The following is a 27434-nucleotide window of genomic DNA, read 5'->3' as shown; positions in this document are numbered from 1 at the left end:
GATCCAAAGAACAGTTAGGTTTTCCTCTTCCTCTGTCTAAATGTCTGTCTGCTGTCAAATATTCTTCTCCTATCCATGCTAAGGCCACTCTTCAGATAAAGCTGGCAGGTTCCCCTGATTTATCAGTGTATAAAATGCTGTGAAACTGAAGCATTACAATTCTAACAGCACTGAAGCTGCTGTATCTGCTTTTTGTCTGTTTTAATAGCTTCGAACCACAAATTAAATAATGGCAGCAACTATTCTGAACTTCCCAATGAAATCAATATGGATCAATGATGTCAAACCATCAAGCTGTAGAGAACATTAGTCATGAGAAAGTTCTGAAAAGAACTACTGTATCTGTCACTCTTTTGATAACATCTGTCATGTCTTTTTTTCAGTGATACCATGAACTTTTAGGGCTGGGATTAACCTTTTTTGTAGACTGTCCACTGACTCTGTTCCAGCTAATAATTTATACACTAAAGACCTAAAGAGAACTTGTGTTATAATTTAAAGGTATGTTTACAAGCATTGAAGATTGATAAAACCAGAACCATTTCATCCCTGAATACCCCCCACTGAGTGGTCCTAAATGCAGAGAGCCAGCTACTCTTGCCTTAAACAGCATTTCATTCTCTATTTCATGATCCTGATCCATGATGAGCAACCACACCTAATAATTAATACCTACCTGAACAGAGTATTAAGCCAGAGACTCCAAGATCAAGCATTATACTTGACCTTTTGAATTTTGTTGCAATCAATACCTCAAAAATTGATTTTCTCTTATTCAGTATACCCAAATGGTTTCATTAAACTGAAAGATTGCATAACCTCCCAACAGGGAAAGGCCATCAGAACCTATTCTGTAGTCTGTGTTACATAAAAGCCCTAATCAACAACCAGGGAGTATCTGAGAATACCAAACACATCCACCTCAATTATTATACAACAATCATACCAGCTGTGGTGTGTTCAGGAGAAATTATGAATAGAATATTAAACTATCAAATTTTTAGACTTCGTTAAATGTCTGGCAACAGAACACAGCTGGATTTGGGCTGCATGGAAGTGCAACATTAGCCATTGCCAGCTCATTGCAGCAACCATGTGAGAACATTTCCTGAGTCAAATCCATCCAAGAACTCCCATACACCAACAGGCTTCCTGTACACCAAGGACTCCCTCCACCAACTCCCTGGGAAGTGACAGTTTCCCCCAAGTGCACTTTTAACCTACAATAAATAAGGTAACCACATTACTGTGACTGTCTGTCCCCACCAGGACAAATGCTTTACTCCCAAGAGGTGGTGAGGTCCAAAGGATAAACCCCAGGTCCCTTCCCACCGGGCAGTTTTCCAGCTGCTCTACCCCCAGTCTGTCATGGTGCATGGGGTCACTGAGTCCCCAGGACAGGAGCTGACACTGATACTTGTGTACTACCTGAATCCTGGCACTAGTCTAATAAATGGAGAGTCCTTCTATCAAAATATCAGAGATCCTGTAGACATACATAAAATGAAAGACAATTAGGAAGTGCCTTGAGCCTTTCCAAAGTGTGCAAACAGCCTTTTGTTTGTGTCTATCTGAAAACAGAGTCTCAGTTTAAGTTGACCAGACAGTATTTTCTGAGATCTGTGCCTTGTCACAAACCCATTTGTTTTGTAAAAACTCTTCCTTCCCTGTTCTAATATCCAAGAAGTCTCCAAGCCAATTCAATACCACAACCTTCTCCACAGCTCTCATCCCTTCCTGGAGGCGCCTATTTCAGAGTTATTACAATTTTAATCCTTGCAAGAATTTTCCCCTCATGCTGCAAACCCTGACAGAGTCCCCTCCTAACATTCTGCCCTAAACTGCCTCAGTTTCTCATTTACAACAACCAGGCTTTTTCATTAAAGCTGATTACAATTAAAGCAATCATGACTTCTTGGTGCTGAAGAAGTGGATTTCTGTTTTTACTATCAGAGGTCCTGCTTTTGCTTACTTCCAAAAACACCCTTCTAGATCCAGCAGTCTCCTTTCTCTTTCCTGTCTCCTATGCTTTCGCCTTCCTAGTATCTGCATTTTCGTTCTTCTACCCTAATTCCACAATGCCTACAATCCAGAACTCCTTTATGCCAGCCACCCTCCTTTGATCCCTCTCAGTACAGCTGTTCTTTGCTTATTCTGTGCCATTCTTTACCCCAAGGAAGCTGATTAGGGCTCTTAAGGCGAGGTGGTTTGGGTGCAGCCATGGAGAAGGAGCAGAATAGAAAAACAATTTAAAAAAACTCTACCCAAGACAGAAAAAAACAAACAAACAAAAAAAAACCTGAGGAGAGGAGCATTTCATGGTAGATGTCCTGAGTATTCATGCAAGCTCAATAGCAAATACATTCCTTTGTCATCTACCAAAAAAAACCCCCAACCTGAAAAACACAAAACAACATTTTTGAAACTTGCATTTCTTTCAATAAAATTAATTGTAGAAAATATGACTTAGGATTAGCCTAGTGAAAAAACAAGTCAACTTTTTCAAGCAGCCCTCAAAATACCAAGCATAGAAAAATAATAAACAGAAATTTTAAAAGTGCAGTTTAACACATGTTTGATCTCAATGAATCATGAAGTCAAAGCAGGGAAAAAATCCAACAAAACAAATTTATTGCATGGCAACACTGAAGTGGTGGGAGTTTTATCTGGCAGAGAAGAAATAAGAGAAGGAAGGTTAACCATTCAGTGCCTTAAACTAAAGCTGTTATCTTTTTTTCCCCCTTAACTCATTCAAAACATGTTTGTCTAATTATAAAGCTCTGAAGACCCCAGATATGAAAGCAGGGGGATGTTGTAATGCAAGCACTTGGTCTTGTTGAACCTCACACCTGCCAGGCCTGTAGTTCCTGTAGTTCCCTGGATGCTCCCAGCCCTTCTCATAGATGGGTGTCCCACTGGCCAAGCTCCAGTCACCTGTGACCTCCCCAGTTAGCCAGGACCACTGGGAAATGATGGAAAGGGGCTTGGGGAGCACCTCTGCTGGCTCCCTCAGTACCCCTGGGTGGGTCCCATCTGTCCCTATGGACCTGCGTCAGAAGCATCCATTATTGTTTCAGCTGTAACTAAATGGGAATGACAAGGACCTGGATAAAAGGATTATTTCATTTCCCTTGTAATCTTTTTGCAGTGCAATTACATTTTGCAACAATCTTCCACAAATCAAAACACATCCTGTGTCTGCTATAGTAAAACTCCTGTATTAAATATCATGTGGATGTTTAATTACTTCTTTGTGCCTTACGAAGTGATTCAACTTGGACTTATATATTGATTAATGGACTGAATAGGGAGAAAGAAAACACCTCACATCACAGAACACCACTGTCATGAGGCTGCAATGAGCCTGAAGGCAGGTACCCGACAAACTGATACCGGTACACGGATACACACACACAGGAACTACTCACACACCGGTGCAATCTGGGTGAATATGCACAACTTAAACTGACCTTTAATTGTGGGACCAAGAAGGGGCAGAGAAAGGTGAAACGTGACATCCTGTATTCTCATCTACTCTGCAGAAATGAACCTTGCAAACAACAGCGTCTACCGGTGCGTGGGGGACTTTTCACAAGGTGGTGATGATCTGGCTATCTCGATCTATTTCCCCATGGAATAGTAATCCAGAATAATGGGACACAAAATCTCCCCTTTGGAATGTCATGTAAGTTATCTGCTTCAGTTCCAAGTTAATTAAGATGCAAATTGGAGACACAATGTTAAAGCCTGTCTCCCTAACCCTACATGAAGACATTCAACAGCATGAGGGGCAGCTACCTACAAGAGAACATCTTTCATGCCGTTATGTTTAGACTAAACAAGATACACCCCTTGTGGTACCAGAGCCAAGAACATTTCAACTGTGCGGTGTTTTCATGGCTCCTGACTTCAGCAAGCAGACTGCATTTAACAGACAGTCATACTGCTTTTTCATCACATGAAATAATTCCCTTTCATGAGGAAGTAAAGAGAATGAGAAGCCAATACAGCTGCTTGATGGATGTCAAAACCTATTCCATTAAACAAAGGTAATGGCAAAACTCAGGAGAGGCAGCAGCACTTTATAGTGAGTTCCCATTTATTCATTTTGTTTCAAAGCCAGCAACAACTCCTATAGTCTTAGACTCCAAGAAAACAGAGTATTTGCATTTCAGATATTACCAATCTTCTAAAGACACTACCTACAGCAGACACAAGCATGTCTAATGCATACTCAAAGCTCTTAGGGTGTTATTATGCTCAAATTCAAAGTGCATGAATGGAATCAGTATAAAATGTGATAGATGAATGGCAGGAGTAAACCTACCCAAACAGTGACTACATGGAAGATTTACCTCTGACCTCTGTTCTAATAATGTAAAATACAAATTATAGACAAGCAGAGACAGTAATTAATTCCATAAGGAACAAAAATCAGGAAAATGTACAGCCAGTAACTGTTATGTTAAACCATGAAACTTATCAAAAAGTTCCTACTAATGACCACTGACACACATATCCATAGGTGCGGGAGGACACTGCTGCTCTGCCCTACACATCCCTATCCAACCCACTGCTATTCCTGTTCATCAGCACTCCTGGAAAGTGTTGAAATAGTGCATCACTACATATAACGATGTGTAAAGCTCTCCATAATTTTTAAATTCATCTGTGTTTGAGAACATGAGAAGCTCTAATGAATTCATAAATGCTTTCATATGTGGTTTCTGCCTTTCCTGAATGATAACAATGAAAAGAATGGGAACTGAAACAAAGCAGACTCCTTTGCTGCTGCTGGCAAAGGAGTCTTCAAATAAGGCAGCACGGACACACACAACACTTGGAGCCAGCCTCTGACAAGGCATCAGCGTGCAGCGCCAAGCAAATTGTGAAGAATGCAAAAGACAAACAGCAGCAAAACGTGGCAGAGGCTGCAAACCCTTAAAGCACTAAAAGCATTTACTCTTTTTCAAATACATTGTAGGCACAGTGGGACATAAGGCATTTCATACATTTTTGCTGCAAGTGGGCTAAAGTAAAAAATAGCAGGTAAGTGACAATCTAAGCAAAGAATACAAATGTCCTAGAGAAGTACTTGAAAATAAAAAAATAAAATAGTCATAAAGTACTTCCAGTAGCTGAGAAAAAGAACAGCAACATACAAATGTCCTAGAGAAGTACTTGAAAATAAAAAAAAAAAAATAGTCATAAAGTACTTCCAGTAGCTGAGAAAAAGAACAGCAACATACAAATGTCCTAGAGAAGTACTTGAAAATAAAAAAATAAAATAGTCATAAAGTACTTCCAGTAGCTGAGAAAAAGAACAGCAACAGAACAAAGGTCACTGGCATACCTATCAAATTAAATGCTGAACATTTAAGAGGCTAATTTTGACAGACTTGAAAAGATCAGCAACTCTCCAGTCCTTATCTTTGCATGCAACATATTGTATTAGTTCATTATATGATCTGAGATTTAATATTTAAAAAGAGAGAGAAATACACCAATGGAGAATCCTCTCCCATTGTGAAATTCTGCAACTGAACCACACTCTCATGATAATTAATACTGTCAGCAGTTAAGTCATCTGACTGAAAAAAACCCTACACTAAGAGTAGGAGTTCTCTCATTCTTGGCATCCCTGATGCAATTTACAGCAACTTTTTTCAGGCAGAAGATCCAAGTTTGAAGTTTTTCTGTACTATGGCAATTCTCACCACATCAGTAATGGGCAATGACAGAAGGAAGCTGCCACAGTTCTCACTAAAGGTACAGAAACCATCACAAGCAGATTTGGACTTTGCGAATAACAGTTATTACCTTTTCTTTTTGTAATAACAGTTATTACCTTTTCTAAAGCTGGATTTGGGTAAAACTTTGTTTTATGAAAATTAAGAAGTCTGCAGCTCAACTGTTACAGAGCCTGGCACTCACTGTTTCTCTCATGTTTCTGTGTTTATGAAAGGGTGAAATTTTAAATCCTGGTCTTTACATATGAATGTACTGACTTCTTTAAAATGTTAATCTTTTGATCAGCAAGTATCTGATCCAGAATTCCAAATACCATGGTATTTATGTAAGGAGCAAATGCATTCAAGGACATTTATAGTTTTCTTTTTGGAAATGCTCTGAGGCAGTGGTGTTCTGATACAACTCCAAGACTTATCCGTTTACAAATATCTCAATTCCAACAGCGTATCTCTACTTGAGTTCAAATCGGACCAAGAAGAAAATTGAAATTGCTAGGTCAGATAAGAGCACTGGATCTCTTCCACCTTTGTGTCTTGGAGTGGCAACTCCTGGGTATTTGAAAGGAAACTGCAAAGATCTTCATAAGAGACAGCTCTTATTCAGTAATGTGGCCATACGGTACCTTGGTTTTTTCTTTTCCTAACACCAGTTAGTTACTGTCTGGCTTTTACATTGGAACATGAGATTTTCATGTCTTTTAGCTTTTACTAAATACCCTGTGTGAACTGTTTATGCACTTGAACAGAACCAGGGCACATCACCTTAGGAGTCCCTCAGGCATTGTATTGTGGGTTCAATTATCATAGTATGAACTAAACTATACAGCTGAAATGAGACATACTGGTGATGTAAAGAAAAAACCAAAGGTATATTTGGCTTTCCCTGAAAAGTTCTTCTCTTCTATCTTTCTTATGAATTTCAAACTAAATAACGTTGTAGCACCACTCTCTTTACAGTTGTTCTGTATATTACATCTGCACATAGTTACCCTAAGATTTGGGTTCTTTTTAGTCCTACATTGATAGAATAAAGCACATCCCTTTCCTAGAAGTTTACAGACTTACAAAGGAATACAGGAAACTGCTCGACCCAGAGCACCAGAAATGGCCACAAGAAGCGTTTTTGTTGTGTTAATTATATTGGCACATGTCTATTCCTGCTCTGGATTTCAGTCTGATCAATCTGTCTAAATCCCAAATAAATGATGACACAAACATATGCTGGAAGACCAAAGCAAGCAGCCTCTCCATTCCCCTATGACACACACAGAAGATCTTCCTTACATGTGTCTGTGACAAAAGAGGTTCCCTTTAAGACCACATGGATAGAGGTGCCCCTGCTTCCCGTCTGCCTGGAGGCAAAATGTTTGGTTTTAAAACTGAGTCCAAGTCTGTGAGTGTTTCTGTTTTCTGCCAGTTCCTGTTACCATTCAGGGACACAAAATGAAGCTGTAGACTCACTCAGGCTCAGCTGTCCTGTGTCTCCACTACATGGGCTGGCCACAGCCTCTACCTGGTTATCAACTGCAGCATTTCTTGCTTTCTAACCACTTCTGTATGCAACTACGCTGCAAGAGGAAAAGGTGCTTTTAAGCCTCTTACCTACTTAGGAGATACAGAACGCTGGATAGAAGGATTTATGAAATCCAGAAATACAACATGCCTACCCTAATATTGTTGCAAGAAAGAGAAGAAAGAGTGAAAACTCCAATTCTTCTCTTCATGTCAGCTTCCTCTCCTCTACCCTTCAGCATTTTGGTCCATCAGCAATTACCAGTTTGCAGATATTTACTGTTTTACACACATACTGAGTCGCTTTGAGTTGGTTTGTCATTTGTTTGCTGTCATGTCCATTGGGTAAAAGACACTTAGTTTTAATAAACAGTATTTTGTCACAGAATCCAAAATAAATATACAGGTACCTAGGTTTGGGGGTTTTTTTAATTGATTTTATGGGAGTCTGTTGCACTTTTTGAAATCATCCAAACATGCTGGGGTTTGGTTGTATAGTTATTTTTTTATTTAATCACATTTAATTTAAGACAATTATCCTGGGTAGACATGAGAAGACGAGCTAATAGGTCATTTAAATCACATTCTTCAGAGCTCTGCCTGCCAGATACCCCAATGGGAAAAGACAAAGAAGGAGGGCAAATACAGAATGGAACAACCAAAACATACCTGCATGTATTTTATTTTCTTTTAAATCATAAAGTTCTAGTCCACTATTACTGGCCTGGGTGAGTGACCCCTGCCTAAGCAGCAGCTGATTACAGGCTGGTTAACTAAGACTGTCAGTATAATTAACATTTTGAGCATTCTCAGGAACACCAGGCTACCAAAGCTGGAATATCTACAAGCTGCCACAGCTTGCTTAATTGAAAATGACTTGACTGAATTATTAAAAGCTAAAAAATCTGAAACATTCAATGAAAAAGAGAACAAACATTTTTTTGCAGGAAAATGGCAGAAAACAGCATTAGGCTGAAGCCAGGCAAGGAAGTGACTAAGCATGCAACTGCAGCCACTTGGAATAAATCATTTCTATGCTAGTCACGGTGGGAATGAGCACAATTATATGCTTCTTAACTTTGTTCATGTTTTTCTCTTTCAGTTGCAAATCTGCTCAACTGTCATGATTAGTTTTCTCTTCAAAATGTTACTAATGCTGTATAATAACACATCACTGTCTTTGGACTGGAAATCACAGCCTCAGAACACCACACTGAAGTCCAGGCAGGAGTCCTAACAGAGCTTTTCATGCATAAGCAAGTGAAAGGAGAAACTGGAAATTATTTTAGAATATTTCAACAGGTCAAATGAAACCATGCTACTCTGCCCTCCTGCCCCCTGTATGCCTGCTTATGCTGAAGAGCAGTAGGAGTAGGAAGTACACCAATAAATGTCTTCTGCTAGTTTAGGTCTGATGCTAAGAAATGCTACGTTTCTTCTTTTGTTTCAAGAAGCTAAAAATATGTTAGTCACAATTTTTATACAGAAAATTAAAGGTAATATTCAGCAGATATTGAAGTCATTTTCAAAATGGTATTCTTGTAACATTAGAAAGGTTCTGTAAGTGAACAGACATTGGTAAATTTATTAACCACAGATAAGAGATAATTTTAAAAAGAAGTCTGTATTTATATATTTGACAACTACATTGTCGTCACATGGAATTCTGCTATTTAGCCACTCTAGCTCAAAAAAAAGGCATCAAAATAAATGATACCCATAACAAGCAATAAAAATTACAGGAGATACGGAATAACCTGTGTTGGAATTCCAAAAAGGAACAGACAGCTGAACTGATGGAAAGTATATATGTTGAATATAACTAGTGTCAGACAAAAAGTCAAGCAAATCATCTATTATGCTGATAAGCTTATAGAATAATTAAATGTCATGATTCCTCTCTCATAAGTGAAGATATCGAGACCCAAGAAAAATTAGAAAAAAAGCTCAAGTTTGGAAAACACTTATAATGGTTTTTGATATGATGTGGATGTCATGGGTTTCCTATAATGAAAGTTCTTGCCAGCTGCATTCCTCCAACAGTAAAGGAGCCACTGCAGCACACAGATATTCCAGGGCTGACCTGGAATAATAATTAATTCTACAGCTTCAGCACACAGCGAGATATCAAGGCAGCTTCATCTGGAGCCCCACAGAGTTAAATGCATGGCAGGGAACAGGTCTGAAATTCCTAAGAAATGTGTGAACATGCACTATCTGTTTGTGCTCCGTGATGTGCAAATGACAAATACTAATCCCTCAGAGAGGTACGCAAAGGGTAGGAGTTAAAAAGGAGCAGCTACCGGCAAAGGCATGAGGGCAGAGGGAACAGCTGAGAATGGAAGGCCAGCCCTGAGGGTTTTAACTACACATACGCATGGAACACTGAAAAAGTCTAAGGCTTGGTGAAAAACAAAACTGTCCAAACGGCCCCATGGCTGACGCTACCACCACCTCGTCTTTAGCCAAACGTTCCTGTTCCTGTTCTTACCAACATGACAGCACGTGCTCAGAGCTCACTCCTTTCCCTCTGGCCAGAACTGGACACTGTCAGGATTACTGCTTTTCCTCGGGGCCAGGCAGCAGCTCTGCTTGGATTCAGTTACGCAATGCCTCTACACTGATGTCCCAGCCCTTGTAGACTTCTCCATGAACAAAACTGTTCTGTGAGATGTCTAATTAAATCTGGCTGCCCGGGAAGTTCATCTGCCATCCCTCACAGTCCGCCCCCGACGCACACACAGAACTGTTCTAGCAAGGCCCAAGTCAGCTACCCCAGGAGACTGTTGTGGGCTTTGGGTTTTTCCCAGTGAATCCTTTCACTGATTTTTCAGTGAATCTTCTCCCATTTGTCACCTGAAAAAAAAGACGCCGTGAAGAGAGGAGGTTGACTCCCGGGAAACGAATAGTCAGCAGTTCCGATACAAAAGATCTGGCCAATGGTTCTCGCATTCCACTGAAATCTTCCAGGAAGAGGAAAACGGGGGTTGGGCACTCGCTTAGCTGAGGGGGAACACGCTGGCTGTGCGGAGACCGGGCCAGTTCGGGCGGTTTCTGGTGCTGGATTTGTCCTGCTGAGGGGCTCGGTGCTGCTCGGAGCTCTCCTTGCTGCCCGCAGGTGAGCCCGCTGCTTGCAGGAGGGATAGGGGGTCCCAGCTGCCGGTTGACAGGGACTTTTCAGCACCCACCAGCGCCGGAAGACCCTCACCATCTCCGCGAGTATTTCAGGGGAAGCCGGGCCCCCACCTCCTCCGTGTCTCCGGAGAGAGGGTCCCTGCTGCTGACTGAAACCTCGGCGGCTGCCATGGCTGGGATACTCACACCGTACACATGAGCGTCTGGGGAAAGCGAACCCCACACACCTCAGCTCTCTCTTCCCGGGGCTCCCATTACCCCGGAGGCCTCAGGGCTCGCACTGGCTGCCCCTGAAGCCATGAGGGAGCCACCGCGGCCCCTTTGCCTCACACGGAGCCAGCAGCGCCCCTTGCCGGCTGTGGCCCCAACTACACCAGAGGGGAAAGCGCCTAACGCGTGCGGAAAGGCTGTTACTGGGGGGTTTATTGTCCTTGTTGTTGTCGTTCTGTCTTGTTACATACATATATTCTAGTCAAGAACTGTTATTCCTTTTCCCATACTTTTGCTTGGAAGTCCCGTAATTTTCAAAGGGAAGAGTTATCTTTCCATTCCAGGAAGGTTTCCACCTTCCTTGGCAGACATTTGTCTTTTAAATCAAGACAGAGACAAATCATTCTTCCCAGACAAAGCACACTTCATGGTGATACCTACGGCTCTCTCAATACTCAGGCCACACAAACCCTGGAAGTGCTGTCTGTACAATCAGACAGTAGGCATTCTTCCAGCAATGGCATCCTGGCCTATGGAAGAGTGGGAAGCCTGGGTTTATTCTAACCTAATCTCTCTGGCATCTTCACAGAGACTGCAGGCAGAATCACAAGCAGAGAACACCAACACGGCCTTGCATTTCACCCCTACACATCTCCAGGGCACTTATGGTGGGGATCGTTCATACTCTGCAGGTTGAAGCACTATGTGGAAGATATAACTAATTTCTACTTCTGTGATGATCATTCATCCTCCAGCACTTTCTGCTGCTTCTACTCAACTTTCCAGGAAGGTGCTGCAGGATAAGCCTGAATAGATCAACACTAAATCCATTGAAACAAAAGTGGTCATATCAATTTCAGAGAGTAAGTAAAATGATAGCTTTGCATTTCATGTCGTGTCTCTGGAGGACAAGACTGAAGCACAGGCTGCTTGCCCTCAAACAGCTTCAAAACCATAGCACAAAAAGCCAGTTGAGGAACAATTGTGTGTCCAATGCCTATTACGGATAAAGGACTTACGATCAGATCCAGAAAAATGCAGGCAGTGGGTGCCATGAACAAAGGTTTGTGTGAAGCCTCACCTGCCCTGGGGCAGTGCAGAGGCCCCTGTCCACAATGCTAAGACTTAAACAGAAGTGCTCAGCTGGAAAAGCTTCCTTACCCAACAGTGTGTAACTGTGTGTGAGAGGAAAGCGATAGCCTGAGTGGCCCTGGGACAGGGCCCTGAGGAGACCCTGTGGGCACACACACTGACAGATGTGTCCCTGGTGTCCTCTGCAAGCTATCCCACATTACGGGAGGCACTGGCTCCTACACTCCTTCAGCTTATCAGTGTGTAACATGCGATCCTTTCATCCTCACAAAGGCTGGGAGACGCCCTGCAATGCTAGTTGTTCCTAGCGGAAGAGCAAAGGAATATTTTCATTTAGCCTTCTCCCCTACCTACCATTTACCACCATGGTCCTTTAGGGCAGTACAGATCAACTCCTGGGATAAGATCTCTACTCTCAATCCTCTTTCCCTATTTTTTCTGAACATTCTCTGTTGCCTCGATTTCCCTTGCCTGCATGTTCCTTGAACCTGGCTTTCCCACACTTCCCTTTCCTTATGTCTGCCTTCAGCAAATGCTGCATCCTGAGTTTCCCTCTGCCGTCCCACGCTCTGATATTTACACTGGGAGTTGTACGCCCCCAGCTCTAATCTGATCCTCATGGAACAGCAGGTTCATTTAATCACCGGCTCAAAAATTGCAAACACATTTTATTAGACTTATCTCTCTTAACGATACAGTGATAGCGCACTACAGTACCATTTAAAGCAAGCTACTACTGCTAACCCAGCTGACTCCTGGCTTCTTTAAAGGGAAATAAAGTCAAGGGAATGACACACAGTGTCACTTCATAAACCCAAAAAGAACACAGTGTGGCACTTGCTAACTACAGCTCCCCAAAGGGATGTGTGATTCACACAACAAGGCACTCCCAGACCCAAGAGCTCTGTCTATGAGCAGAAAAATGCTGTATTCTGGTCTGGTCTGAATTCCAAAGTTTGCGCACTATGAACATCATGCACTGCGTCTAGAAAAGCTCAGACTGCATTCCTGAATGTACTTCTCATGGGAGTAACAGAAACCTTTAAAATTATTTCTCTTCTCTGTAACATCATCGTTAAATGGATTTAAAGAGTAAGCACAGAATATCCTGAGGAAGGCTAAGGTGAACCATGTGACAGAACAGGAGAAGGCTTTTGAGTGATTGGCATGGAATCCCACTAGCACCTGGTTTCTTACACCCTGGGAAGTTTACATCCTTTCCCTGCCCCTCACCCCCATTCTACTGAAACCTGATAATTCTGTCACTCCCCTTTTCAAATGTACTTAGCAAACAGATGTACCTGGCCATTACAGGTGCCTTCTCATAATCCTGAAAAATGCACAATTTGCTGTTTCCCTGTTTATCTGTGAAATGTTTCAATTCCAAACCAGCTCTGTAGAGGAACAGGCTTTCACAGTGAATGGCACCTTTTGTTTCACCATTTACTATTTTGGCTGCAGTTCATACTAAGCTTTCCATAGGGAAGTTACAGTTAGGCATAGAGAACTCAGCCAGAATGAATGGAAAAAGAAAACACACTGGAATTTAACTACATAAGCAAAACCAAAATCAAACATGAAATTGAATCGAAGCAAATTATTACACAATCAGATAGCATTGAAATCAATATATAATAAATATCCAGATAGAAAACTTACTGAAAATTTAGCACCAAGAGAAAAATCTGGACCATCGCTACTTTAGGACAGTGCATAATTTCCAAACAACTTTGAATTTCTCTGTCATGTAGATGAAGAAAACTATGTGTTCATCACAGGCTCTGCCCAACACATCTCTTTTCATCTGGATGAATGTTAAGGCATATGTAATAACGCATCTGCCAATGTATTTCCTGATCTATGCCATTTCCCCCTCAGAAAAAGCACAGGAAAAAACATTAGAGTGATCATGGTATAGTAAAACTTAAAACTTATGAGCATCTCAGGTTCTGTGGTATCTCAGTTTACGATTAAGGATGAAATCCCAAAACACAGACTTGAACTTTGTGTTCAAGACTACACAAATAAATAAAATATTTTTCTTAAGAAGTTTTTCTTTGCAGAATTGGCTAAAACACTTTTCTCTCAGGCAGATGGATTAACATTGTTCCTGAGCACTAATGTTCCATCAGCATGAAGTCACTGAGACTTCAGTTGCTTTCTCCCTCCTGCTCCTGACTGGGAACTGCAGGGCTTAACAGAGAGGTGAGCTTACAATGCCCTGTGCCTACAGCAAGCATCCTGCAGAATGAATGCACAGGAACTCACACAGAGCACAAGTTAAATTCACACCAAGGTGTCAGCAAACTCCTGGGTTTGGGGCACTCAGGAGTTATGGGATTAGTTCTAATGGAAACTATCCATAGCTTCTCCATAGGAGAAGCTAACCACCTGGGCCTCAAGGTCTTGTTTCCCCTTCCATGAGTTGAATGGTTATGCAGTGGGGTTGCACTGACAGACAAGGTGTAGCTGATACAAGGCAAAGGTATCTTCTTACGTAAAATACAGCTTTAACTTAGTTCTCTTTTTTTCATCCTCTATATGGCCAGACCAGTCTGAAATTTTATAAGAAATGTTTCATACTGGGATTTGTTTCATACTAGGAGCTTTATTTCCACAATTGGAGAAGAACTTATTCTGCTGTATAAAGATACAGAAATGTAATTTTAAAAAACTGTTTATCAGACTCTGGCACTTTTCCTGCTTGTGTAATTCAAAAAGGATTTCAGTAAAGAAAATTCAATTTGGCAATCCATTAACATAGATTTGATGCTCTCTCTGTTCATCTCTTGATGTCTCACCCCTTTCAGAAAAATGAAAATAACTCTTGGTAACAGAGTGGCTGTTCCCTCTTATTAGTCCAGTATATTGGCAATTATTAAAACCCTAGGAAAGCTGCTGAAGCTCTGCTGACTCATGGTGGCCGAGAAGTTACTTGTTAAGTCCATAACCAAGGTGGAGGAGGGAGAGAAACAAAAAAAGGAGAAGCCAGAGAACAGGCAAAGTTTGGGAAGAAGGCTGAGTGCCAGCTGTACGCTAAAGTAGCACCAATTCTTCAGGAGAAAGGATCTGGATGTTCTTGGAAGTTTTACACACTGTGTTTGAACCAGGTGAAGATTCAGACCTAATTTCAGACCATTTAAGTTTAGGAACCTAAAAGAGTCATTTCAATAAAGAGTTTACTTCTCACAGACATCTACTGTCAAGAGAGGAAGAGCAGCAGTTCCGAAAGACAAATTGACTTACCAAAGGTCTGAACTGTCTTCTTCCTGCTCCATCAAGAACAGAGACACCCCAAGGCAGTGATGGAAAGCCTTGGCTGGCACGTGACACTGCTGTCAGCAGAACAGCCCAGTTCCCAGTGCACTCTGCAGTTTGTCACTGGCTCCTCGACCCTACAGACCGGATTGCAGAGTCCCAAACAAGCTGTAGCAGACAAGGGGAGATGGTGATGCTGACAGAGATTAATGGATCAATTAACCCTTTCCCTCTCCACCAATCTGTCCCAAAGGGAAGAATTCTCACAGAATGTGCCATGATGCAGGAATATGTTTCTGACATGAAGGATGTTCATAGCTGTTAGGCAGGAATGGCTGCGCTCCTCATTTGGGGACTCTGGTTTGGTGCGTTAATATTAGTGGGATTACTGTAAACTTGAAGTCATTCACAGCCTAAGCACTAACAAAGGTGGCATTTTAATGCCTGGAAAATGTTAAGTTTCACCTCATTTTAAGTTATTCTATTATCACAGCAGTAAATAATAAGGGCAAAGACAGAGCACATTATTGCAAGGCTAAGGATTCTGCCCCAGAAAGACAAAGCAGTTCTCAGCACTGTCTGGCTGCATCTGAGGACTGCACTCCGCACTTCTCTTCCAAGGAGCAGTACACTTCTCTTCAGCCTTCTGCCCACTCCTGCATGACAAAGAGCCAGGATTTTCCACTTCCCCACCATCATCTGTGATCACATATTTCTTGGTGAAGGAAGACTGACAGCATGGTGTACTTGCTGTAACACCATCTTACCCTTGCTCTGCCCAGATGAGAAGATGTGTTGTTTCCCTACAGCATGCAGGGAAGAGGAAAAACTCAGGAAAGAAAAGGTGGCTCTCTTGGTGATATATGAGGACTGTTGAGCATCGCACATATAAAAACCTCTACATTATTGTACCTTCACATAAACTCCTGTCCATGTCCTAAGTGACAGTAAAAACAATTCACCTCATTAAAGTACTACACCAAGCTGCTTAGTCGCTATGTTGTAACGGTTCTGGAAGCCTGTGGTTGAAGTGTTAGTGTTGTGGAACAAAGTGACAGCAAGTTGGAAAATAAATGAGCACAGTACTCTCTTCTAACCTCCTGGCACTGTGCCTGTTAACAGAGAAGAAGAAAGCAAAAAGGCAAAATGTCAGCTCCAAAAACATTTTTCACGTTGTAAAATATAGTGTCTAAACTAAAGCACTTGATAAGATACACACTGAGGAGCCTGATATTTCACTGAAAAATAGTGATTGCTAAAAGGTTATATGAACACATGTCCAATGTAGTAAGAAAAAAAATCCTTCGGACCAAAAATTTGTATCTATGTCCTACAAATGTCACGTCAGTCCTTGAGACGAAAGTCTCAGCAGTTGCCGCTGAGCTGTTAAGCTCAGGGATACAGGGCAGCTCTCACAACCACACAGAGAGGGTCTGGGTAGTGCGGCACCCTCGGCAGCGCACACGGAGCTGCCCACTGCGCAGGGAGCAGCGGCGGCGAGCAGCGCCCGCTCTCCCCGGAGAGCTCGCTCATTTGCAAGGGAAGGCAGGCACTGCACATGCCCGCGGTGCTGCTGCCGCTGGGGGCAGCTTTACATAAGGCTGCGCCCGGCGCCAGCCCACCACAGTCGGCCGGAGCTCTCGGCATGCGAGCGCGGCAGTGCCGGAGCCGCGTCCCGGGCCGGGCTCCCCGCACCTGCCGCGCCCGGCCGGCCGCGCCGCCAGCGAGCCGCTGGCCCATGGAGTACAGGGGTGGCAGCTCCCAGAGCTGAGCGCTGCGGGCAGCACCGACCAACATGCTCTCCTATAAAGCAACGTTTTAAAAGCCAGGTTCTTAACTAGAAAGATGCAAACCCGTAATATCCATGAAGATCCTATTACCTAGGAAGAATCTGACATTTTGCTGCGAATGCGGTGTTGGGATTGATTTATTCTTGGAGTGTTCTGCACGGCTGGCAAAGAATAATGTTCCAAAATCGGTCCATCTCCCAAGGGGTCCAATTTTTCTTCCTGGGTGTCAGCGAGCCCTGACTCACTACAGTGCAGCTGACAGGGGCTGCCATGCTTGTGGCACACTAAGCAAAAAACAAAAGACCTAAGGACGACCTTTGAACACCACAAAGGATGGGTATGTTTTTCATGTTATCTTTTTAATTTATAGTTCATAGTTACTGCATAGCCTGTGCTTTAATTACTCCATAGACTTACCTTGATGTGTTACGTTATTAAATGACTTAGGGATTACACCTTTTACCCAACTGTTTTTCAGTACTTATATCAGGGTGTTCTTAAAAGAAAAAAAAAGCTGAGTAAAAAAAACCCAATGTGAAAAGTAGCTGAGTTGAGCTAGGGCTTTGTAAATGATTGTTGAAGTAAAAGATTTTAGCATGATTGAAAGAAATGACTGATGTGTGGGGGGATAACTTTTCTAAGTTGTTTTTATTTCCAGGTTTCAATGTAATTAGGCTACTGAGCGGATCAGCTGTAGCTCTGGTAATAGCCCCTACTGTATTACTGACAATGCTTTCTTCTGCTGAACGAGGATGCCCTAAGGGCTGTAGGTGTGAAGGCAAAATGGTATATTGTGAATCTCAGAAATTGCAGGAGATTCCCTCAAGTATATCTGCTGGTTGTTTAGGTTTGTCCCTTCGATATAACAGCCTCCAAAAACTAAAATACAATCAATTTAAAGGTCTTAATCAACTCACCTGGCTCTATTTAGACCATAACCACATCAGCAATATTGACGAAAATGCTTTCAGTGGAATACGCAGACTAAAAGAGTTGATCTTGAGTTCCAACAGAATCTCCTATTTTCTTAATAATACCTTCAGACCTGTGACAAATCTCCGGAATTTGGATCTGTCATACAATCAGCTGCAGTCTCTGGGATCTGAACAGTTCAGGGGCTTAAGGAAGCTGCTGAGTTTACATTTGCGGTCCAATTCCCTACGAACCATCCCTGTTCGAATATTTCAAGATTGTAGGAACCTTGAACTCTTGGACCTGGGTTATAATCGCATCCGAAGTTTAGCAAGGAATGTCTTTGCAGGTATGATCAGACTGAAAGAGCTTCATCTGGAGCACAATCAATTTTCTAAGCTCAACCTGGCACTTTTTCCAAGGCTAGTCAGCCTTCAAAACCTTTATTTACAGTGGAATAAAATCAGTGTGATAGGACAAACTATGTCCTGGACCTGGAGCTCATTACAAAGACTTGATTTATCTGGCAATGAAATAGAAGCTTTCAGTGGACCCAGTGTTTTTCAGTGTGTGCCCAATTTACAGCGCCTCAACCTGGATTCAAACAAGCTCACATTTATTGGTCAAGAAATTTTGGATTCTTGGATATCTCTCAATGACATCAGCCTTGCTGGGAATATATGGGAATGCAGTAGAAACATTTGCTCTCTGGTAAACTGGCTTAAAAGTTTTAAAGGGTTGAGGGAAAATACAATTATTTGTGCCAGCCCCAAAGAGCTGCAAGGGGTGAATGTTATTGATGCAGTGAAAAACTACAGCATCTGTGGCAAGAGTACCACGGAAAGGTTTGAACTAGCACGAGCTCTCCCAAAGCCAACGTTTAAACCAAAACTCACCAGGCCTAAACATGACAGCAAGCCCCCTCTGCCCCCAACTATTGGAGCCACCGAATCCAGCTCCGAGCCCGAGCACGACACAGAACACATCTCCTTCCATAAAATCATAGCAGGCAGCGTGGCTCTTTTCCTGTCTGTGCTGGTGATCCTGCTGGTGATCTATGTGTCATGGAAGCGTTACCCTGCCAGCATGAAGCAGCTGCAGCAGCGCTCTCTCATGCGAAGGCACAGGAAAAAGAAAAGACAGTCGCTGAAGCAAATGACTCCAAGCACACAGGAATTTTATGTAGATTACAAACCTACCAACACTGAAACCAGTGAGATGCTGCTGAATGGAACAGGACCCTGCACGTATAACAAATCAGGCTCCAGGGAATGCGAGGTATGAACCATTGTGATAAAAGAGCTTTTAAAAGCTGGGAAATAGTGGTGCTTTATTGAACTCTAGGGACTATAAAGGGAACGTTTTTCTCACTTTTCTGGCACAGCTCTTCCATGTCTCTTTTTTGTACATTCATAATACTGGTCATTTTACTCTCATACATAATCAACTCATTGAAATTTAAATACCGCAATCAATGTGAAGCCTGAGCTCTGGTTTAATACAATACCTATTGTACAAACCCTCTACTGATTTCATTAAAGTCTCTCTTGTTTTTAAATAGAAAACTTCTTTCATAAGTAATCCACTGCACCTGCACCAACTGTGCCTCTGTTTAGGGAGAAAAACGACAACAATGAAAAAAAATAATCAAACTCAGAGTGTCCCCCTCTGTCTCCCCAACCCCAGTCCTTGCTCTCAAACTCACTTTTTGAACCCAGAATGAAGTAAAGACCCAGGTACTGTAGCATCATATGAATTCTGAGTTGTCTGAGGAGAGAGATGGTGCAGGAACAGCTCTGAAAAAATGCCTGATTGCTGCCCAACGCAAGAGAGACTAAAAAGCACCCTCAGGATATGAGGTATCATACCAGAGGCAAAGCAGAGGGAAACCTAGGCTTAATAAAAAATTAAAAATAAAAAGGTACAGTGGGATTTACTGTACTGCATTATAACACAGTGTTTCCAGGGCTGATAGCTAGCAATTGAAACCTGTTTATGTGACTTCATACAAAAGGTGCCAGTGTTTATCCCTACAGCCAGTTGCCTTTCAGAAAGTAGTCAAAAGGCATTCATTAGATGAGGAGCAGAAATTCCTTATTGATGCAATTAGAGGAACCCAAATGTGCAGCAGCAAAAGCAAGACCACTTCCTGCACACATTTGTTTCAGCTCTCATTAGGAATTCTCTTTTCAAGACTGTCAAAGGCATTAATGTAGCTGAGGAAACCATTAAAAGCTGTCATTTTCTTCCATTTCTGTTTGTTTGCTGGGCTAGGCTTGCTAAGGTTGTGTGTTATGTTTTGCACAGTGTCCCTCTAATAACTAAATAAAGCTTCGTTACTTAAAATGCCAAAGACTGTGCATTTTGGACATACCACAGCTGCAAAGAGCTTTCAGAGAAACCTGGTTACTCACTGATCTGAGAGGAGTGCACCCAAAAATCCTTTTATATAAATCCATGACAAATTATTTTTCTCTCTTACCAAAACCCTAATGACATTACAGAATTCACAGATACTCAGTTTTAATGTCCAGTCATCCACCAGTGGTTCTGGGCAAAATACAGATTAGTAACCCAGCTATTCTCTGCCTTCTTTCTCCCAAAATCACATATTTTGTTGGTTGCAGAAGAATATAATACCTCCCATATTTGCAAATAAATCATACCTCTTATTTTGATTATCAGGAAGGGAAGGTATGAAATAATACAGCAGCACCTTTATAGAAGCAAGTCAGTAATTTAATTATCTCTATTTTGCAACTTGATTTGGCTTAGTAAACTGCACATCTTCAATCACTTGGGAGGGAATGTTTCTACAAAGCAGTTTCACTGCAGCAGATTAGAAAAAGCAAAACCTTAGCAGAAGGCTTTCCTGAATTGTTACTGGAAAAAACCCAAACACAGACAATCACCTTGAAAAATGCTTGATACAATGAAAACAAAGCTAGAAACATCTCTTAGAAGAACTAATACACTTGAAGGGGTTGGTTTGAGGTTTTTTTCATATAATGAAACCATTCTCATTTTCAGGAACTGTAGTGAGGAAATAGCTGAGGGTGGGAGCTTGAGACTGTACTGAGCTCTGCAACAGAGACCCCATTTCCCTGAGCACAAGGACCCCACACCATTAACAGTGCAAGTGCTTGAGACACTTCAGCAGCACAGCAGAGCTGCACCTGAGTTGTACCTTGGAAGCTGCTATTAAAAAGTCAATACACATTTAATTATCTTAGCTACTAGAGATAGCTTTCAGTTTTCTACCAGCAGGTCTTGGTTATTGTCTGTACTGAAGGATTAGAGTTTGCTATAAACTTTGTGTTAAGAACCATCCCTGTACTTCAGAGGCTTTCATCTCTGCAGTGGTGGCTAACATCAGGCACAGCCAAAACACAAGAGATTGGTCCAAAACATGATGTTCATATATACATACATACACGTGTGTATGTGTGTACAAATATAAATACATATTAAAAAAAATTTATATTTTGATATTTAGTTTTAGGAGTGCTAACTGCAATCAGAAAATAATTTCATACTATTACTTTAGAATTTTTGTTATTCAAAAATATTCAATACATCTTCTAAAACTTCTTAATGGACAATGATTGTGAGAGTTGTCTATAATTGAGATGGACTTTATATGCTTTCTTTTGTGTTTCTTTAATGCCTTGTTCTAAACACAACTAGTCAAAAAGAACCAACCCACAACCTCCTTCAGAAAGTGATACCTGTAAAATCATCACTAGCTCCCTTTGAAAAATATTTAATTATAGGCATGAAAAAGAAAATAAGACCAGTCCATGCAGAGACATGCTCAGATCAAATAATTCATTCCTTGCCTGAAAAACTCCAGCTGCAGGTATTCCCAAACACATACCACACACACAGGTCAATGTGTGTCATTGTCATTGGTAATGAAGCCACTGACCACATAAAAAACATGCCCAGTGTAACTCTGAACCTTCTCACAAGGCCTGTGAGCCAAGGTCCTAAATCCCACTCCCAAAACAAAACCAGCTCCTCAGCACCTTAGAACATATTATGAACCCCCTGCTTTCATGTGGGCAAAACCCACATGAACTCAGCTAAACTGAGCCTCAGCACTGTCAAATAAAATACTCCAGAAGTGACTTGTTTTGGGTGGCAAGGCCACCAGAGTCACAAATTCTAATAATCCTGTGGGAATTACTTGGTCTTAGCTGAGCAGCTTTTAATCCCTGTGAAAGGATGCCCCTCTCCTGGATACAAATGAAGTGCTGAAGCCTCAAAGGTTCCAGCAAAGAAATGTCTCCTTTGCTTCTCTCCAGTATCTAAAATCCTGATCCCACTTTGTCTCGGGTTTTGGATGGTTTGGTGCTAGTCTCTCACAAAACTGTTAAAACCTTGCTGGGGTGATGCCAAGGAATCCTCAGAAGATGTCAAAGTAAGAGCCACAGCAGCTATGATGCCTCTCACAAACCTGTGAGCCTTCACGCAAGCATTTTAGGCACTAAGTTGAGGAAGGAGATGTTACTGAATGCCTCCAATGACCCGGCTCTTCCTTAATGGAGCTGATATCACCTACATACTCCAATTTCAGCAGAGCAGCAATAGGTTTTGAAGGTGTTTGGAGCTTGTTTTGCTGTACGTTTTTGGGATTCTTAGTAATTTACTATTCCTTTTCCTGAGTCATGTATGGTGCTCTGGGGCTATCACTGAAGCCAAGGTTTTTCAAGCTGCAGACAAAGTGCAGGGTTATTCCATGCCCATTGTCATTTTCATTGGTTTTGCAGTCTACATTTATTTTAAAGATGTTGAGACAAATATTAGGTGGAATTACCAGACTGCTTCATTTTATTGTAGCACCCCAAAATTTTAAAGGCAGTCAGGACTTCCTCTGTGAGACACTGTAGAAACACCTTTCAACAATCTCTTAATATTCATTGTTTACAAGAGATGTTGTGAGATCATGCAAACAGACACAACTGATTTGAGGTAACTTGTTGGATCACACAGCAGCTGAGTACTGGGAGTGTAATCCAGTCCCCTCACACCAAGACATCCTCGCCAGTGGATTACTTGGCCTCTGAACGACTTAGCTCTTGGAATAGTCAAGTGCCATTTCAGAGTAATAAACCACACAGAATGCACATCTTCGGAAAAACAAAATAACTGATGTACTAAGCAAATTTGAGGAGACTGGTAATGTTCATTCACTGTGCTGAGATTACCTCCAGCAACTGCAGAGTTAGAGAATAATAATGAGAACAAGTGGCTTGAGTATAATGACTGCAAGCTTCTCTGCTGGCTGGTTTTCATGACTCGCTATCTGCACTTCCACAGTCATCACAGCTGAAGGTTTAGCAGTGCTCTCTTTTCTTATTACTATGAAATGGTGAACCTTGATATAAAATTCAATTGCAAAATGAACATAAATGTACAATATTCCTGCAAACACAATTAGAAATTTTCAGTTTGCTGCAAGCAAATGGTCTTTGCTGTCAGCCCTCAACGCTAGATAAATATTCCATGGATGAATTTCTGTGGAACAATAGTGACATCCAGTGGGTAGGGAGCTTAATCACGGCTATCTCCTGCATATATCAATTCACAGAGATGTGTTTGCCTTTTCCCTTTGCATCCTTCTGTATCACACAGCAGTAGCATCAAGCCCTCGCAAAATACCGAGTACTCAACTGGATCTGTGTACAGGAGCCATAACCTGAATGTAGTGAATACATGGAGAAAATAAAAGTAGATGAAAGCTGGCAGGAAATGGTCTATCCAGTGTGTGAGTCACTACTGCCAGCAAAAGGCAAGGAGCATACAAGTAAGCAAGGGTAGGAGCTCTAACAAGTTCATGGCCACTGATTTAGAACTAATTATTTATAAAACACTACTTTACTAGACTAGGAAATACACTCAGGCCACAAACAACTCATTCAACTTCCTAACAACAGAAGACTAAAAAAAAATTTTTTTTAGTTTATTTTTATAATAATGAGAAAGATATTATTAGACAGATATTACTAGACATCAAAAGGAAGGGTAACTCACCACCTGGGAACAAGTCAAAGTAAGAGCTTCTTCTCAAAAACACAAAATGTACAAAGACACAAGAGGCAAATGATGAAAGATCAAATTCACAAACAATATTAAAGTCACACAACGGGAAACATGACATGAATATGCAGCATATTTGCTTGGGCAAAACCTCTGGCATGTTTTGCTCCAACTACATTAGGTCTCAGTAACTCTGTGCCAATGTTACTGGCATGATTTTAAACCACAGTGAAGGAGGTAAGACAATGAAGTCAGGATTACAGCTCTGCTGATAGGCTTCAGATTTCATTGCCCCTAAGAAGGTGCACAGAAACTCATTTCACTCCACACTAGAGGAAATACAGTTGTAATTCTAACTTTCAATGTTTTTAGGTGCATTGGGAAGTCATCTATCAGTCCATGCTCTGGTGCCTTGCTTTTCACTCCTAGCGAGGCTTTTGAGAGTGGGTGGCATCACAGTGGGACAGAATGTGATTGTGATGTGATTGGCAGGGTTAAAGTCAAACTCTTCCTTGGCATCACCTCCAACAGAGCACAGCAGAGCACACAAGCAGTAAAAAGTGACTGAGCTCAACAGCTATGAACAGATCACCAAGGAGGTCGTAACGTAATAAAAAGGATTTTATCCAAGACCCTCTGGGACAATTAGCTGTGAGATGATGGCCAACATTCTACCTACCAGAGAACCTGCAAATCTCATTTAGAATGAGCACAAACATCATAAAAGATTTGCAGGTAGGCAGTACCTTTTTATTCAGAATTTCTATTTCTCCAACACCACATTGAGACCACATATGACTTCACAATTACACTTTAACCTTGCTAATTTCCAAGTGTTTTGTGACAGCCAGAGCCTACTAATACATTGTAAGGACATGTGAAAACCAAAATAATGTAATTACTCACCTACTTACCCACCAAACCAGGACAGAAATGCATTACAAGGTTTAGTGCTTCACTACACCACTGAGAGGAAATCATCGGCTCAGTTCTGTGTGCAAACCCTTTTCCTCCCCAGATGAACAAACCCACTAACTAGCTAGGTCAGTCTCTCAGGACCCTAATTCCTTAGTGCCAGAAAAAAGCAAACCTAACTGCAGTGATAGTGGCAGCAGCCTGCAGAAGCTGCCACCATGAATTCAGCCTTTTTAGTTACTGTCACCTGAAATCCAGCAGTAGCCCCTGTACTTGCCAAGGATTATCCTGGCGCTCTATCCCACAGTGTGGTGTATTAATCATAAGAAAACACTGCATTTTCATGGGCACTTCTGTTCATGTCCATAATTATACTGAGAGATGAAAAAAGAAAAAAACTCAGGGAAAGGACTGCAATGTGGCTTACAGTACTAGTAAAAAGTCAGGAAGGGTCACTCAGCTTTTCCAGAACTCAAAAATCTGGATTTAAAAGATACAAAATGATAGACAGGTAGATAGGTAGATAGGTAGATAGGTAGATAGATAGATAGATAGATAGATAAAAATGGAATGTCAAATAAACATTTCTGCATCTCTTAGAACATCTCTTTAAACATCTAGGTTTTTTTAAATTGCTACTGTCAGGTTCTGGGCATCTTTAGACATCAAATATAAACCTTCTCTTTTCTTTCACACCTTACTAAATGAAAGGAAGAAAATACCTTCCTATAACATAACACATACTTTCAAAAGCTGTGGGACTGAGCTGGTATTGGAAAAAATCTAAACATATTCTATTTTATTATTTTGTTCTTCCTTACATGATTATTTACCACACCTGTAGAAATGGTAAGATACTGCTAACAGGTAACAGGTACATTATTCTAGCTGAGCACATCCTCCTGGCATTTATTTTGTGCTTCATGGCAAATCCTAGCTTATGCTGTTGGCTCTTACATGTGCCCTTTATGGTCAGGAACAACTTACTGAATGTTTTAATGCCTGTCCTTTAACTAGTGTTAGAATAAATAGCTCTGTAGAATTCATGGTTCTGGTTTTTTTGGGAACTTATATTTTCCAGTTCCTTAAGGTCTGCAAAACTCACAGACAGACTCCAAACTAATTAAATGAGATTACCATCCGCTTCCTGGTTCAGCTGTAACTCAGGAGAAGAGGTGCACCAAACATTCAAAGATGCAAGCCAGGATCTCCAGTGAAAGCTGGGCATCCCAACTGCCTTGGTAGCTCTTCCCTTCACTGCCCTCAAGATTACAAACAGCTGTAGATGAAGGAGCTGTGAAGACTGAACACATTTTTTGCTCCAGTGTTGATAACAAGCAAGAGTAATACATTAGTCATACAAATCCACTGAAAATACCATCATCATAAATGGATTTTTCGTTCCAAAAATACAGACTCCATAATGTATATTCTAGCATACACATTGTCTCATTTGCTTTTCTATGTTAAACACATTGTTTAACATTGCAGAAGCATCTATTTGGCCTGTGCGAAGTTGTGCAAAAGCTGCAGGTGATAAAAGCAGAGAAAGGGAACACAGTTTATAAAAAGCAGACTGGAGTCAAACAGAAAAACACTTCAGACTTCATCTTAATTAGTATGCTGTAACTCTTTTCTCAGTCTCCTATAGGTTATGCTGTTTATTTTAAAACAGACTACAGCAAAGGTTTTCAAACCTGCAAATGGGAATTTAAACACCCAAATCTCACCCATTTGTTGCACCAGTAGAGCACTTAACCTTTGTGACAGAACATTATCTCCTCCAGATTTGTCCCCAGAACTGGAAATCTGAACAAGAATCAAGGGTCTACAAAGTGCTCTGGCCAGCTCCATGGAGCTTCTCTAAAAAATTACCTCCCCAGAGATTTTGGCAAGTTCTCTTGCAAGGAAAGGAAGCAGTTGTACCTCCGTGAGGTGCAGCTAGGGCAGACCTACCTCAGTAACACTGGGAAGGCTGCACATTGAAAAAGGGTGTTTCCTGGGAAGCTGCCTTCTGACCTGCTACACAAAGGACTGACACTAATTCCTGGCACGCAGTTACAGTGAACTTGTCTCAGAAAATAATTAACTATGGTTCACTTTAAAAAACAGCTACAGATTCTCAAGTCTGGGGTTTTTTTAGCTAGAAGAGTTTATTCCCCACGTTCCTCACTAATAACAATCATAGTAACCTTAAACAAAAATATTTAGCCAAAGTATGAGAAAAGGATCATCCCTTCCTCTTCAAAAAAGAGTAACATCAAATAACCATTCCAGCACATCAGACTTCTGTTAGCAGTGCACTATTACTTGTAATCTGACACTTTCAGATGCCAGCATTAGCCTTGCAGCCATCTGCGATATGAGTCATATCCTCAGAGCAGTGCAGCTTCATTCCACCCTGCTCCAGAGCAGCCAGCTTCTCCTGAAACACCCTGAGCTACCCAGACACATCCACACTGCACATCACAGCCATCTCCAATTCAGAAATTCATTCCATGTGCTCTCACGGCTGTGACTCACAGTGTAATACACTTACTATCCTCCTTCCAACACAGGATCCTTCCAGACGGGGATGGAAACCTGTCTGGGAACTGCTCCTTGCACATAGCATGAACAGCCTCTCCACTTTGGGAACAAAATGCTTAGTTGTCCCTACTTTAATTTATCTTTAACAACAGCTCCCGGTTACATTACTGATACAAAATGCGGGCCTGCAGCAAAACCCAGCAATATTATTACCTGAGTTCAGGAGATCCAATTACCAGGCAGAAACTTGTCCTTCATTAAAGAACAGATTTACTCCAAGCACACATGG

The 27434-nt window shown here is 41.5% G+C and overlaps 2 protein-coding genes across 2 annotated transcripts in view; one reads left to right on the top strand and one right to left on the bottom strand.

The window, feature by feature from the left end:
* CTNNA3 (catenin alpha 3) overlaps positions 1–27434 on the bottom strand; it is a gene marked incomplete at its 3' end in the record, with an annotated part of 425372 nt that overhangs the window by 227885 nt on the left and 170053 nt on the right. The gene's annotated exons all lie outside the window — the stretch shown is intronic.
* Positions 17357–27434, top strand: part of LRRTM3 (leucine rich repeat transmembrane neuronal 3) — a gene marked incomplete at both ends in the record, with an annotated part of 75403 nt that continues 65325 nt past the window's right edge. The window contains one exon of the mRNA XM_082285683.1: positions 17357–18937. Coding sequence (XP_082141809.1) covers positions 17357–18937 — 1581 coding nt within the window. The remainder of the gene's footprint in view (positions 18938–27434) is intronic.

This window comes from Coloeus monedula (assembly GCF_965178545.1).
Source record: "Coloeus monedula genome assembly, chromosome: 8".
Lineage (NCBI taxonomy): Eukaryota > Metazoa > Chordata > Aves > Passeriformes > Corvidae > Coloeus > Coloeus monedula.
This window is presented reverse-complemented; position numbering and strand designations above follow the sequence as displayed.